This window comes from Melitaea cinxia, chromosome 11, assembly GCF_905220565.1.
Source record: "Melitaea cinxia chromosome 11, ilMelCinx1.1, whole genome shotgun sequence".
In the NCBI taxonomy this organism is placed as follows: Eukaryota; Metazoa; Arthropoda; class Insecta; order Lepidoptera; family Nymphalidae; genus Melitaea; species Melitaea cinxia.
Genome location: NC_059404.1, coordinates 10,337,756 through 10,351,408, shown reverse-complemented (window position 1 = coordinate 10,351,408; position 13,653 = coordinate 10,337,756). Strand labels below are relative to the sequence as shown.

Genomic DNA, 13,653 nt, shown 5'->3' with positions numbered 1-13,653 from the left:
TAATATGCATGATTGTTAAAGTAAAAATGTATATATATATTTTATACTATTTGTATCAATATAAGTATTGTTGCATTTTAATAAATTGTTTGTAATAACATTTTTTAATTTACTCTCCTATATTTAGGTTTTCTTTATACGGACTATATTTTTATATAAATACTAGCTGACCCCGCAAACGTTATATTGCCATATACATATGTTATTAACCCCCTTAATTCCCCTCCACCCCTTATAGCTTAGGGGTATGAAAAAAAATGTTGGCTAATTCTCAGACCTATCTGATATGGACATAAAATTTCACAAAAATCTGTCCACCCGTTTCGGAGGAGTATTTTAATTAACATTGTGACACGAGAATTTTTTTATACAGGGTGGGGATGACAATACAACGATAACTTTGACATCGTATATGTAATGATATTCCAAGCCCACATACAAAAAATCAATAAAATACATCCAGTAGTTTAGTCAAAAAATATGATTTTTCATTTTTTAAAATTACTACGTGTTGTATAACATTAATAAACGGTCACCCGCAGGTTAACGACCCTTTGAGCGCGATCGGTACAAACAATATTACGCGTACGCGGAATTTAAAAACGTGCAAAATTGTTATCTATTTTGGTAGGTCAGTGATAAGTTAAGACATATTAAAAACATTTTGTTAAATAGTTTTAATATTCAGTATGATTTTTGATATGATATTCAAAAATGTTTAGAATTCCTAATGTGTGGGTAACACAAAAATAAAATCGGACATATTAAAAATAGCATGGTGTCGTCTCCTGTCAAAGATTTTCATTGTAATATGAAACTTTGAATAGTTACGGGTTTCTGTAAAGAACTCACCATAGACAGCGCCACGGTTCGCTTAAACCGCTTATATAGCTTAATTGGCTAGAGCGCCGACACGGTCAGTCGGAGACGCGGGTTCGAACCCCGCTGGAGCGGTCAATTTTTGATATGATATTCAAAAATATTCAGTATGATTCTAATAATTTTCTTTTTATAATTTTTGTTTTTGAAAAATTTATTGTTTCTTTTAATGCTTAAATTTTAAATTCTGAAAATGTAAATTCTGAATCTAACATAGTTTTTTCAAGTAGGTAATATCACGGGGAGCACACATGGCATATCAAATTTACAATCTTTAATAAATTTAACTTTTAAGTATTTCATTGCCAACATTGACTATATTTATTTCAGGATCAAAATATTCGCGAAACTTTTGCTCGAGCAATTCAACAAATGCGATAAAGACAACAAATAAGAATAACAACAATTATTAATAATAAAATACCACGTTATTACATTAAAATATTAAATCTTGCAACAGCTGAAAAAAACAATCAACGTGGCACGTGTGTTGCAATGACCCTGAGAACGTGTAAAAGGACAACTGGCTGTGCCAGGGCTGCCAGAAAATTTTGTCACACTCATACAAAATTTTCTGTGGTCATATTTTTTAACAAAAGAATTTGTTGGCTTAAAATTCGTATCATTTTCGTTTCTTCTTATTAATTGCTAGGCTAATAATGTGCCCTTAAGTGTATCATTGGATAAACTGTTTCTAAGTTTTGTTCTGATTAAATTAACTTCGCTGAATTCTCGTTCACATTACAGATTGCACTGTAATGGGGAAAACATAACAAATTTAAAGCAAATTGAGCCAGTGTTTTATAATTTTCAAATTGTTTTTATTTCAAAATGTATTTTTTTTTCAAGTCGCAATTATTACCACAAGATAAATTATAAGTTTCATTAGAAAGCAAACAAATACAGCCTTTATATGATTTTCCAAAGAGTCTTCATTCATATAAAAGTGGTAGGTTCATTCAAGTAAGGGAAATTAACGAAATTCAAGCTTCCGGTGAATGATGTTTAATTATTAAATACTTCCAGGTAATAGGAATATACAAATCGTACATTTTGCGTACGATTTTAGTCTATAGCGATCGTAGATGAGTAAAAATAAAAAAAAAAATCGTATCGATTAAAATCGTACATCTGTCAGAAAAAAAAGCGCGGGAACTTTGAAGTGAAAAGGCGGTCTTTTTTTTCAAAAATATTTTATTAATTTTATAATTCATTCACTGGAGTTTTTTATAAATAAATACTTATAAATTAATCAAGAGATGGGGAGAAGTAAGAAAAGGAAAAAGAAGGAGGAAGGTAACGCTGAGGACGACTCGTTGAGCTCCGACTCCGAGTCCATAAAATCTGTTGAGCTAACAGACGCCGAAAGGTATGCCCCGTTTCGGGTAGCCGATTACGTGCGGCACTACCCTGAAAACGGGGGTAATTTTGACTATATTGTATTCCTGGAGAGTACAGAGGCTGACAAGCCAATCGGAACAAGAGACATGATGACACTCGCTAATAGCATAAAAAAATATAATAAAGGCGTGAAACAACTAAAACGCATTAATAAAAGTAAAGTTGGAGTTATCTTTGATAGACCTGCTTTTGCTAACGCGGTCTTAGGCAACAAAAAATATCTTGATGGGTACAAACTTAAAGCTTCCCTTCCGGCTGCCGCTACAGAGGTCACTGGGGTAATTTCTCATGTGCCTATAGAATTATCCAATAAAGAAATATATTCAGCTCTAACTAGCACGAAAAATATTATATCTATACGTAGATTTATGCGACGTGTAAGAGAAAATGGAGAAATAAAATTAATCCCCACAAAAACAATTTCTATAACCTTTTCCTGTCCCAATTTACCAGATAGTGTGGACCTCAACAGCTGGCGGTTCGAAGTACGGCAGTACATCCCGCCAGTAAAGCAGTGTCTAAAGTGTTTAAGATATGGTCATATTGCAAAATTCTGTAAAAATTCACAAAGATGCAGCATTTGTGGCGAAGGTCACAATTTTAAAGATTGTCAGACTCCTTATACTGCAGCCAGTTGCTGTCACTGCTCTGGCAATCACATTGCCATATCCCCTGCATGCCCTGTTAAAAAAGAAAAAATCCAGCTTAACAGAGATAAATTTCAGAAAAAAAGCTTTGTTGATGTTTTAAACAGCTCTCACTTTCCATCATTAAACAAAACTGATCAGTTCTTATCTCTTTTAAATTCCGAAATAATACTCAAATCTATTACAGAAGCTTTAGTAAAACTTATAACACTAAACAAAAATAATGAAATACCTATCTCTTCCCAAAATATTAAAAATGTCCTGCAAGATACATTAAAAAAGGTTACTAATAAATAATTTGTACTTTATGGATACTTTAAATATTGTGCAATGGAATGCTCAGAGTATTCTACACAATCAACATATTTTTAATTATTTCCTTTTGGACAAAAATATTCACATTGCGTTAATTTGTGAGACTTGGTTAAAGCCTTGTCAAAAATTTAAGATACGTCATTACAATGTAATTCGTCTTGATTCAGGAAACACCCACAATGGCGTAGCCATATTAATACATAGCTCTATTTCTTATTCTAAAATTGATACTTTTTATGATGACTCCATTCAAAATGTTGTTGTTCGTATAAAATACTCTAGCAACAAAGAACTTACTATCATAAGCTTTTACAGTCCAACTAATTGCAATCCTGCTTTTTCTAAATCTAAACTAGACAGGTTAATTAAAAGTTTACCAGAACCAATCTTCCTAGCAGGAGATTTTAATGGCCTAAACTCAGCCTGGGGCTGTTCTACTTCTAATTGTCGAGGCAAAGACATTTTAGAGTCTATCAATAACAATAATTTGGTTATACTTAATGACGGAAGTATGACCACTGTTGGTTCGCACATATGGAGACAGAATGCTCTTGACTTAACCATAGTATCACCTTCATTGGCTCTAGAGTGTGACTGGTCAGTACATGACGATCCCTTAGGCAGCTACCACTTTCCTGTAATCACAAAAATTTTACTTAATAACAATCATTACAATGCCACTCCTATTCCCAATAGTAGCTCACTACCCTGCTTCCCTAACCTGAACAACGTTGATTGGAACATTTATAATTTAAATGTCCAACTATTGCTCACTGAATTTTCTCTTGATACACAAGACCCCCTTCATAACTACACAAAATTTACAGATATTTTACACTCAGCACTGTGGAAATCATCTTCTATTTCTAAGCACTCTTTGGTTAATACAGCTTTATCTTCATGCTCTCCTTCTAACTTAAATAAAAAAAAAAAACTTCTTCCTTGGTGGAATTTCAATTGCACCAAAGCCGTATTAAATAGCAAAAACGCTTATTTGACTTTTAAATCTGATCCCACTGAGGCTAATTACATTAATTTTAAAAGACTACAAGCCACCAAAAAATATATTATCAGAAATGAGAGAAGAAACAGTTGGATAAAACTTTGTGAACAATTTAACAGATCGACTCCTATATCAGTCATTTGGACGTATATGCGAAAATTTAACAAAAGCTATTCTCCACCTTCCCATAACAACTCTGACTATTCTTGGATCTTTGATTTTCTCAAAAAATATACTCCAGATACTGTAGAGCCAGCCTTTAATCTTAATTCTTTCTGCCATATTCTTCCTAATCAAAATTTTATTATAAAATCTTTTACCATTGTCGAATTAAATTCTGCTATTTCATCCAGAAAAGACTCTACACCTGGCCTTGACTACATTTCATATAAAATGCTTAAACACCTGTCTTCTCAATCTAAACTAATTTTATTAAATATCCTGAATCTTCTTTGGGAGCATAATCTTATTCCTATGGATTGGAAGGTTGATTGTTTAGTACCTATCTTAAAACCCAACAAGGACAAGTTTAACTTTGATTCATATAGACCTATAGCATTGACTTCTTGCATGGGAAAAATATTTGAACAACTTTTAAAACAAAGATTGGAACATTTTATAGAGTCTAATCATATTTTACCTTCTAATCAGTTTGGTTTTAGAAGAGGCAGGTCTTCAAGGGAGAGCATTGCTCACTTACATCTTGATATTTATAATGCTATACAATCAAAGCAAGCTCTCGCTGGAGTTTTCTTCGATGTAGTTGGAGCCTTTAATAATGTTAACCATCATATTCTATCCACGGAATTAGCTGCGATTGGTTTACCTGTAAAAGTTATACAATGGATTTTTAATTTTTTGCACAGTAGGAAGGTATTTGTTAAGTATAATAATAGACTTATTGGTCCAAGGCTTTCTCATAAAGGTACATGTCAAGGTAGCATTTTGAGTCCATTGATTTTCACACTTTATATACATAGATTAAACTTAATTCTAGGCTCTCATATATACAATTTACAGTTTGCTGATGATTTGGTAGTCTATTGTTCTAGTAATAATATAACTACCCTAAATCTTAAGTTAAACGAAGCTTTAGTTAAATTAAATTCTTATTTTAATTATCTTGCATTGGACATTAGCTTTGAAAAGTCTAAAGTCATAGTTTTTAATAAAGTAGGGTCTGAAAGAATTAAAATAAACTATAATAATATATCTCTTCTTATCACAAATGAAGTTAAATTTTTAGGTGTTATATTCATGAATAACTTATCATGGAACAAATATGTAGACCACATAGTTGATAGAGCTCTTAAGGCTCTTAATATTTTAAAGTCTCTTGCAAAAACATATTGGGGTTCTGATCCAAAAATCCTTCTTACCCTATATAAATCTCTTGTACGCAGTCATTTTGAATATGGATTTCTATGTTTTTCTGCTAATGACAAGTTGGTTAACAAATTAAATATTATTCAAAATCACAGCCTGAGACTTATCACTGGCGCCATGAAAACAACCCCAATTAATTCGTTACAGGTCGAGTGCAACATTTCCCCTTTACACCTTAGATTTAAATATTTGAAATACTGTTTTTTGCTAAAACTGTTTTCCATTAGTAATCATCCTCTAATTAAAAAGCTTAATTACTTACATAGTAAATATCCTGTAAATGCTCCATTAACTTCTAATAACCCATTTATTCTCTTCGAATATTCATTCATGTTAAATCTAAATAACCAACACAAAATACACAGTTCTAGCAATTGGATGTGTTACGAAAAGGAGTTTGACTGTCTTATTAATCAAATCGATATTATTATTGACCATAAGCTAAAAGAGCGCCAGGAAGTTTACAACCTCATAGCACAATACTCTGATAAGTTCAAACAAGTTTACACAGATGGATCAAAAAATGATATAAATGTTTCCATGGCCTATTATGTACCTCATCTGAAGTTTGGCCAAGGCGTCAGATTGAAAAGGGAGATATCAATATTTACAGCTGAAGCTCTAGCAATTACTGCTGCCCTAGAATTCATTAAAAAACAAACTAATCAATATTGGCTGATCATTACTGACAGTATGAGCGTTCTAAAGGCTTTAGATAATTATCAATTCAGTGCTAATACAAACTTCATCATTTTAGAAATAAGACATCTCCTTTATCAACTATCCAGAAGAAACTACAACATCAAATTATTGTGGACACCTTCACATATAGGAGTAAGGGGAAATGAACATGTGGACTTTCTGGCACGTTCAATTGTTGACAGTGACAGCGGCAGCCCTGTTGATGAGAATGTTGCCGTACCATACACTGATCTATTAGTTGCTATTAAATCAAAAATCCTATCTGATTGGCGTGATCTTTGGCGACAAACCTTGTTAAGAAAAGGATCTTGGTATGCTCAGATAAATCAAGATATTGGAAAAAGTCCTTGGTTTACTAAATCGCATCAACATAGAAGCAGAAAATATTATACAATACTATGCCGCTTGAGATTTGGACATTGCAGATTTAATGCACATTTGAATCGTATGCGTATCATCTCATCGCCCGTTTGCCCACATTGCACCAACAACTCTACACAGTCTTTAGATCACATATTTTTTGAATGCTCCGCTTTTAATCTGGAACGCCTCTTATTTATAGCCAACTTGTTATCAACTTCTGGACCAAAAAATGTCCCGCGCAATACACAAGATTTATTGACTAATTTGGATAACTATACTAGTATATTTGAATTTATTTGCAATACTATCAATGATATTTGAAACAGGATCAGGACCTTCATTCATCGGATGTGAAATTTTATTTTGATATTTCAGGCTTCGGCCTATTACAGACTTGGTTTCGACCTCGCCTATCACTTATAGACAAAGAAGAGTAGACGAAAATATGAAATTTCAGACTTGGTTTCGGCCTTACTCTACCAGTCATCGAATCAGAAGAACAATAAAGTTACTTCAGACTTGGCTCCGGCCTTTTGATATATCAGAACGAAACTTACAAATTCAGACTAGGCTGTATGGATTATAGTCCTTTGCCTTTCCCTATTGGGGATAAATTTTAAAACAACAACAACAACGTACATCTGTCAGCCCTGGTGCGTAGGCTAACGTAAACAAAACATGTTATAACCTGTTTTTGGTTTTTCCCTGACTTGCCGCGTGCGAGACATGCGGCCAGTGGTCTCTGTGCCGTTTATTTAGGTACTCATGTTTCTTGATGTCATACGCGTTGATTTGTCAATTTTCTACATATGCCCACGAGTTTTGTTGGAGTGAATTGTGCGGTATTTATCGCATTATTTTTATAGTGACAAGAACATTAAGGTAGAATAAATGCCTAGTTTAATAGTTATTAAGTGAATTGTGCGAAATTAGGCGCTAGTGTTAATAGTAATAATAGTTTTTATTTTATTTACAATGCCACGTTATAATTACACAGCTTCGGAGTACATGATTTTTGTTTACTGAGAATGCCACGGCAATGCTAATTTAGCAATACAGAAGTACCGGGAGAGATATGGGAACACCCGTATTTGTCCAACCGATGGCCGCACTATTTCAAATGCTTTTCAGAGGATACGGGAAGATCAATGCTTAATCCCTCATTTTCTGTGAAGTTTTATAACAAACGACTTGTACTCAACAGATGTAAATACAGTTGATGAGTTAAAAACTAGAATTATTAGAGCTTTTAATAAATTAAAAAATATGGCCGATAATGGCGACATCATGTCAAAATTAATGAATTATATTATAAGAAGATAATTATTTTAGATAGAATTTAAAAATTTAGTAACCTACTATGACCGACTAAACAAACCAATGTACCTAGTTCGTAGTAGTTCGTTGTGTCACCGCGCGTCATAACAGGTCAGTGAACCTATAGTCACACATGTTGTTGTATAAATTTTATTATATTTTTAACCGACTTCCAAAAAAGGAGGAGGTTCTCAATTCGACTGTTTTTTTTTTAATGTATGTTACATCAGAACTTTTGACTGGGCGGAGCGATTTCGACAAATTTTCTTTTAATCGAAAGGTGGTGTGTGCCAATTTGGTCCCATTTAAATTTATTTGAGATCTAACAACTACTTTTCGAGCTATATCTAATAATGCGTTTTTACTTGACGCTTTTTTCGTCGACCTACGTTGTATTATACCGCATAACTTTCTACTTGATGTACCGATTTTGATAATTCTTTTTTTGTTGGAAAGGAGATATCCCTAGTTTAGTATCATGATAAGGAAACCAGGATCTGATGATGGGATCTCAGAGAAATTGATGGAAATTCTTGAAAATCCGCAATAACTTTTTACTGGGTGTACCGATTTTGATAATTCTTTTTTTGTTGGAAAGAAGATATCCTTAGTTTAGTACCATGATAAGGAAACCAGGATCTGATAATAGGATCCCAGAGAAATCGAGGGAACTTCTTGAAAATCCGCAATAACTTTTTATTGGGTGTACCGATTTTAATAATTTTTAATTTAATCGAAAGCTGATGTTTGTCATGTGGTCACATATAAATTTCATTGAGATCTGATAACTACTTTTTGAGTAATCTTTGATAACGCGCAGTTACTTGAGTATTTTTTCGTCGATCTACGTTGTATTACTCGTCGATGTAATTGAAGTCGGTTTTTTTTTCGTTTGCGAGCAAACACAATTATTCTTATTTGGTTTGTTTGAAAAAATCATTTTTTTGATATTGACGTTAGGACTTTTTTGATGGTTTTCAAATACTCCTATAAACTAGTATTACCTGTGTTATCAATTTTCGTTGTATTGTAATCCCTACTTTGTATAAGATAATATTTCCACTGCACAAACACACAACAATTATTAAAGTTAGCAACACATAATTCTTTTAATATACGCATATAAGTTTTTCAGTAAATCCGACTTTGTAATCTATAATATGTATATGGATATACAACATTTTAAAAAACATTGAACACTAAGGACAATGTTATACAATGTCTCCTTTAGGACTTATCTCGGCAAATGCAATATTTTCTTTCATTTTTTAAAGAATAAATTGGAAATAACAAATTACTCTTATTATCTTTCTTTTTCACAAATTTTTAAAATAATATAATTTTCAAGTATACTATAATCCTATTATTCACTTCAGCCTATCGCAGACCACTGCTGGACATAGGCCTCCACAAGTTCGCGCCAAAAATGGCGTGAACTCATATGTTCTGCCCATAGTCACCCGGCTGGCTATGCGGGTTGGTGACCACAGGGCTGGCCTTGTCGCACCGAAGACGCTGCTACCCGTCTTCGGTCTGTGTATTTCAAAGTCAGCAGTTGGATGGTTATCCCGCCATCGGTCAGCGTTTTAAGTTCCAAGATGGTAGTGGAACTGTGTCACCCCTTAGTCGCCTCTTACGACAGCCACGGGAAGATAGGGGATGCCTATATTCTTTAATGCCGTAGCCACACAGCTAATATTGGTATTATTAATTTTGAATAAATCTATTACTCGCTTAAGAATATATTAAATGAAGTAATTTTTGGAAATGTCCGTATTAGATATTGCTAATTACCAAGACACATTGAGTGATGCTGACTATATATAATTTTGATATTTTTTTTCTTTTTGTACACTGAAGGACTTAAATCTATAGGCCGTGTGTAAGAGGCTAAGGCTAATAAACTTTCATAACTGTTGAATTACCTTTCATTGTTCTAATTACCTAGTCCTTTTTTTATTTTATTTAACATATCACGTTGCGACTGATGAGAGCAGAGTACTCAGGAATAAATAACGTAACAGAAATAATGCCATAAAAACATAGAACAAGCTTGTTCACTGAAATAAATTAACGTATAATTAACTATTACTCGGTAAAGGCATCCATCTTTAGTAATATTATTAGGCAGAAGAGTTTGTTTGAACGCGCTAAACTCAGGAACTACTCGTTCATACAGAAAATTTGCATGTATTCGATAGGCCATTATTTACCTTTAAAGATTTCTTATATTTATTATAATAAAAGTATGATTTTTGTAAGATGATGATATCTACAAAAAGGAGTATTATGTTATAGTATCCAAACGACTACAAAAAAATTAGGGAAATAGTAATAATTAAAAATAAAATATCATCATAGTTTATACCGTATAATAAAACAAAAATTGTAAAACAAATACATTATTTAATGTTCAACTTAAGTTATACGCCTATATTTACTGTGTTTACTACATAAGTAGGGCAGACCGGGGCAAGACGAGGCTCGGCGTAAGACGGGAAATATGCTTGTGTGCGTGACTAGTGAACGCAACAGAGTCGCACACGGCGCCATTCGAACGATATTCAGCAGTGTTGCCAGATGGGACGATTTGTCGCGAATTGGGCGATTTTTTTCATGGATACGCTCCTTTCTTTAAGTTTGGGCGACAAGTCGCAAATTAGGCTCTTTTTAATCCTCAGCGTTGGCAACAAGTTAAAAGTACAAAAACTGTTATAAAAAATATTGTTTTTTTTAATGTCCCAATAAGCTTCCTTTAATTTTGAAATTGAGTCAATATATTTTATCCGTATCTTTTATTTTACCTTGGGACATCATGTAAGTTAATAATATTTTAAATAAATAATTTTTAATTTCGAGTCTGTTATGATACTGTCATAAAAAACTGCCAGACAGATCCTAGTGTATATTCAAACTTTCATTGGGCGACTGCTAAGAATATTTTCCGACTTTCGATCATAGATGGGGACTTGAATCAAAACTTTCTGGCAAGCCTGATATTCAGTCGCGTCACACGAGTCCAAGCGGTGCGTAGGTACATGTCAGAACACGTTTTGGTTGTGCCGCGAGAGAAAACTGGTTTCTGGAGGATTTTTATGAAGTTTTCTGTTTTGGATCGGTGTGCACAGAGGTAAGTATCATTGGTAATGTAACCTTTTTATGCATACTTGTTGCAATAGCGTAAAAGTAACAAATTTTGATAAATTTTTTGTTGAATATTTTTGTAGGTTAGAACTATTAGTACTTTTCCATAATATGTATGCTGGGGTAATGAAATTAATGATGCGCAGTGAAAAACTCAATTTATTAATTAGTATTCTTTATTTCACACAAATAGACACAGTATCTAAGACGCCATATTTTCTTAAGCAATAATGAAAAAAGGAAACCGAAGACGATTAACTATTCTTAAGTTCTACAATGACAGTAGATGTCAACCTGCCACAGATACATTTCCAACATGGGGCAAAAAGGCCGGGGCATAATGGGATAGTGTCTCATTTTGCCCCTTATGTGTAGATTTTTTAAACACCTATTTAACAATATATTTTATTTGCAGACACAATGGTACGAAATTATAAACGTAAAACGGATCGTGGAACATGGGAAGAAGACGATATGAGAAAAGCTGTTAGAGCTGTGCTTTCTGAGACAATAGGATTTCTTCGAGCCTCAACTACATATAACGTACCAAAATCGACTTTGGAACGTCGAGTGAGAAAGGCTCGATGTGCGGGTGATGATGCCGATTCAGACAACGACTGTGGGAAAAAGAAATTAGGACGCTATAAAACAGTTTTTACTAGAGAACAAGAAGAAGAATTATCTCAGAACATTAAATCGATGGAAACGCGCCTTTTTGGAATAACTGGCAAAGAGCTTCGGATTTTAGCTTTTCAGTTAGCTGAGAGAAACCATATTGAGAACCAATTTAACACACAGACTGGAATGGCTGGAGAAGACTGGCTCAGTGGATTCCTAAAAAGGCATCCTAAACTTTCATTCAGACGTCCAGAGTCAACATCTGCTGCAAGGGCTATGGCTTTTAACAAAATTGCAGTGAATGAGTTTTTCACATTATTGGAAAGAGTTGTAGAAGAGCATGGCCTTACCGCTGACGGGATTTATAACGTTGACGAGACCGCTGTTAGTACTGTGCCAAAAAGTCAATCAAAGATATTGTCACTTAAGGGACAAAAGCAAGTTGGCTGCTTATCATCTGCAGAAAGGAGGCAATTAGTTACGGCAGAAATCTGTTTTAGCGCCGCCGGAACATACATCCCACCAATGCTGATCTACGCCAGAAAACGAATGAAGAACGAGTTGCTGGATGATGCAACACCAGGATTTTGCGGGACATGTAGTGACAATGGATGGATAACTTCACAATTATTCTATGATTGGTTCAAAATTTTTGTAGAAACCGTAAAACCCACAAAAGAAAAACCAGTATTGTAGCTACTGGACGGACATGCGTCCCATACAAAGAATGTTGATTTGATAGATTAGGCAAGGGAGCATCATGTAATACTGTTATGTACACCACTTCATTGTACACACAAATTACAGCCCTTACATGTAGCATTTATGAGACCTCTGAGTACATATTATGGAGCAGAAGTGAAAAAGTGCCTAAGAGATCATCCCGGACGCTAGTTACACCACACTAAGTGGCAAAGCTATTTGGACAAGCATATTTACAAGCAGCTACGATGCTAACAGCTGTGAACGGGTTTAGGAAATGTGGAATATGGCCACTTGACAGAAAAGTATTCACAGACGCTGACTTTATAGCGGCTGAAACAACAAATATAGAAATATTGCCGCCTGAAAATATAAATCTTGAATCAACATATCAGGCTCCAACAACTTCAACATCAACTCCTTTATTGGCAACACAACAAAAGATTGCTATATCGGAAGTAACCCAAGATGAACCATTCATTCCAGCACATAAAAATACTTCTGCTGATCGTGCAGTTGCCAAACCAAATATGAGCTTTGAGGTTTCACCTCGGCCTTCGACTTCTGCATACTTAACTAAAAATAACACCCCTGAGAGACAAATACAGCCAACAAATTTTTCGTTTTCCGTGACCCCAGAAAATATTATAGCTATACCCAAAGAAGTAAGCACCAAAGAGAAAAAAATAAGAAGACGCGGTAAAACTGCAATACTTACAGCTTCTCCTTCTCAAGAATGATCTTATTAACGAAATAAATAAAAGACAAAAAGTAAATAAAATGACTGACAAAAAGAAACCTGACAACAAAAAGACTCAAAAACAAAAATCTGAAAAAAAGAAGGCAGAAAAAAAGAATAAAAGCAAAAGAAGCATAAAAGAAAGTGGCACAGATTCATCTGAAGGCGATGAAAATGATTGTCCCTGCATATATATTGTGGTTACTTATATTCAGAGTCCACTGAAGGATGGGTTATTTGTAGCGTGTACCATGGCTGGGCCCATAATTCCTGCGCAGGTGTAGACGAAAACGATGAAGAGGCACATATATGTGAGCTTTGCCAACCAGAATAAATCTGTAATCATTATGCCCCATAGCATTTTCTATTTTGCCCCGATCATAGGGCAAGACGGGATATTTGACATGTGTCATTTAGTTCCTTTATGTGCCATAATA

General features: G+C 34.1%; 2 protein-coding genes across 2 annotated transcripts; both read left to right on the top strand.

Annotated features, from left to right (window-relative positions):
• Window positions 1-11,577: 11,577 nt before the first annotated feature.
• LOC123657592 lies at window positions 11,578-12,471 on the top strand. The gene has a single exon (XM_045593113.1). It carries the CDS (start codon window positions 11,578-11,580, stop codon window positions 12,469-12,471), a length of 894 nt encoding a protein of 297 aa, XP_045449069.1.
• Window positions 12,472-12,579: 108 nt separating this feature from the next.
• Window positions 12,580-13,297, top strand: LOC123657833. Its single transcript, XM_045593341.1, has one exon. The coding sequence runs from the start codon at window positions 12,726-12,728 to the stop codon at window positions 13,215-13,217; it is 492 nt and encodes a 163-aa protein (XP_045449297.1). The 5' UTR covers window positions 12,580-12,725; the 3' UTR covers window positions 13,218-13,297.
• Window positions 13,298-13,653: the final 356 nt, after the last annotated feature.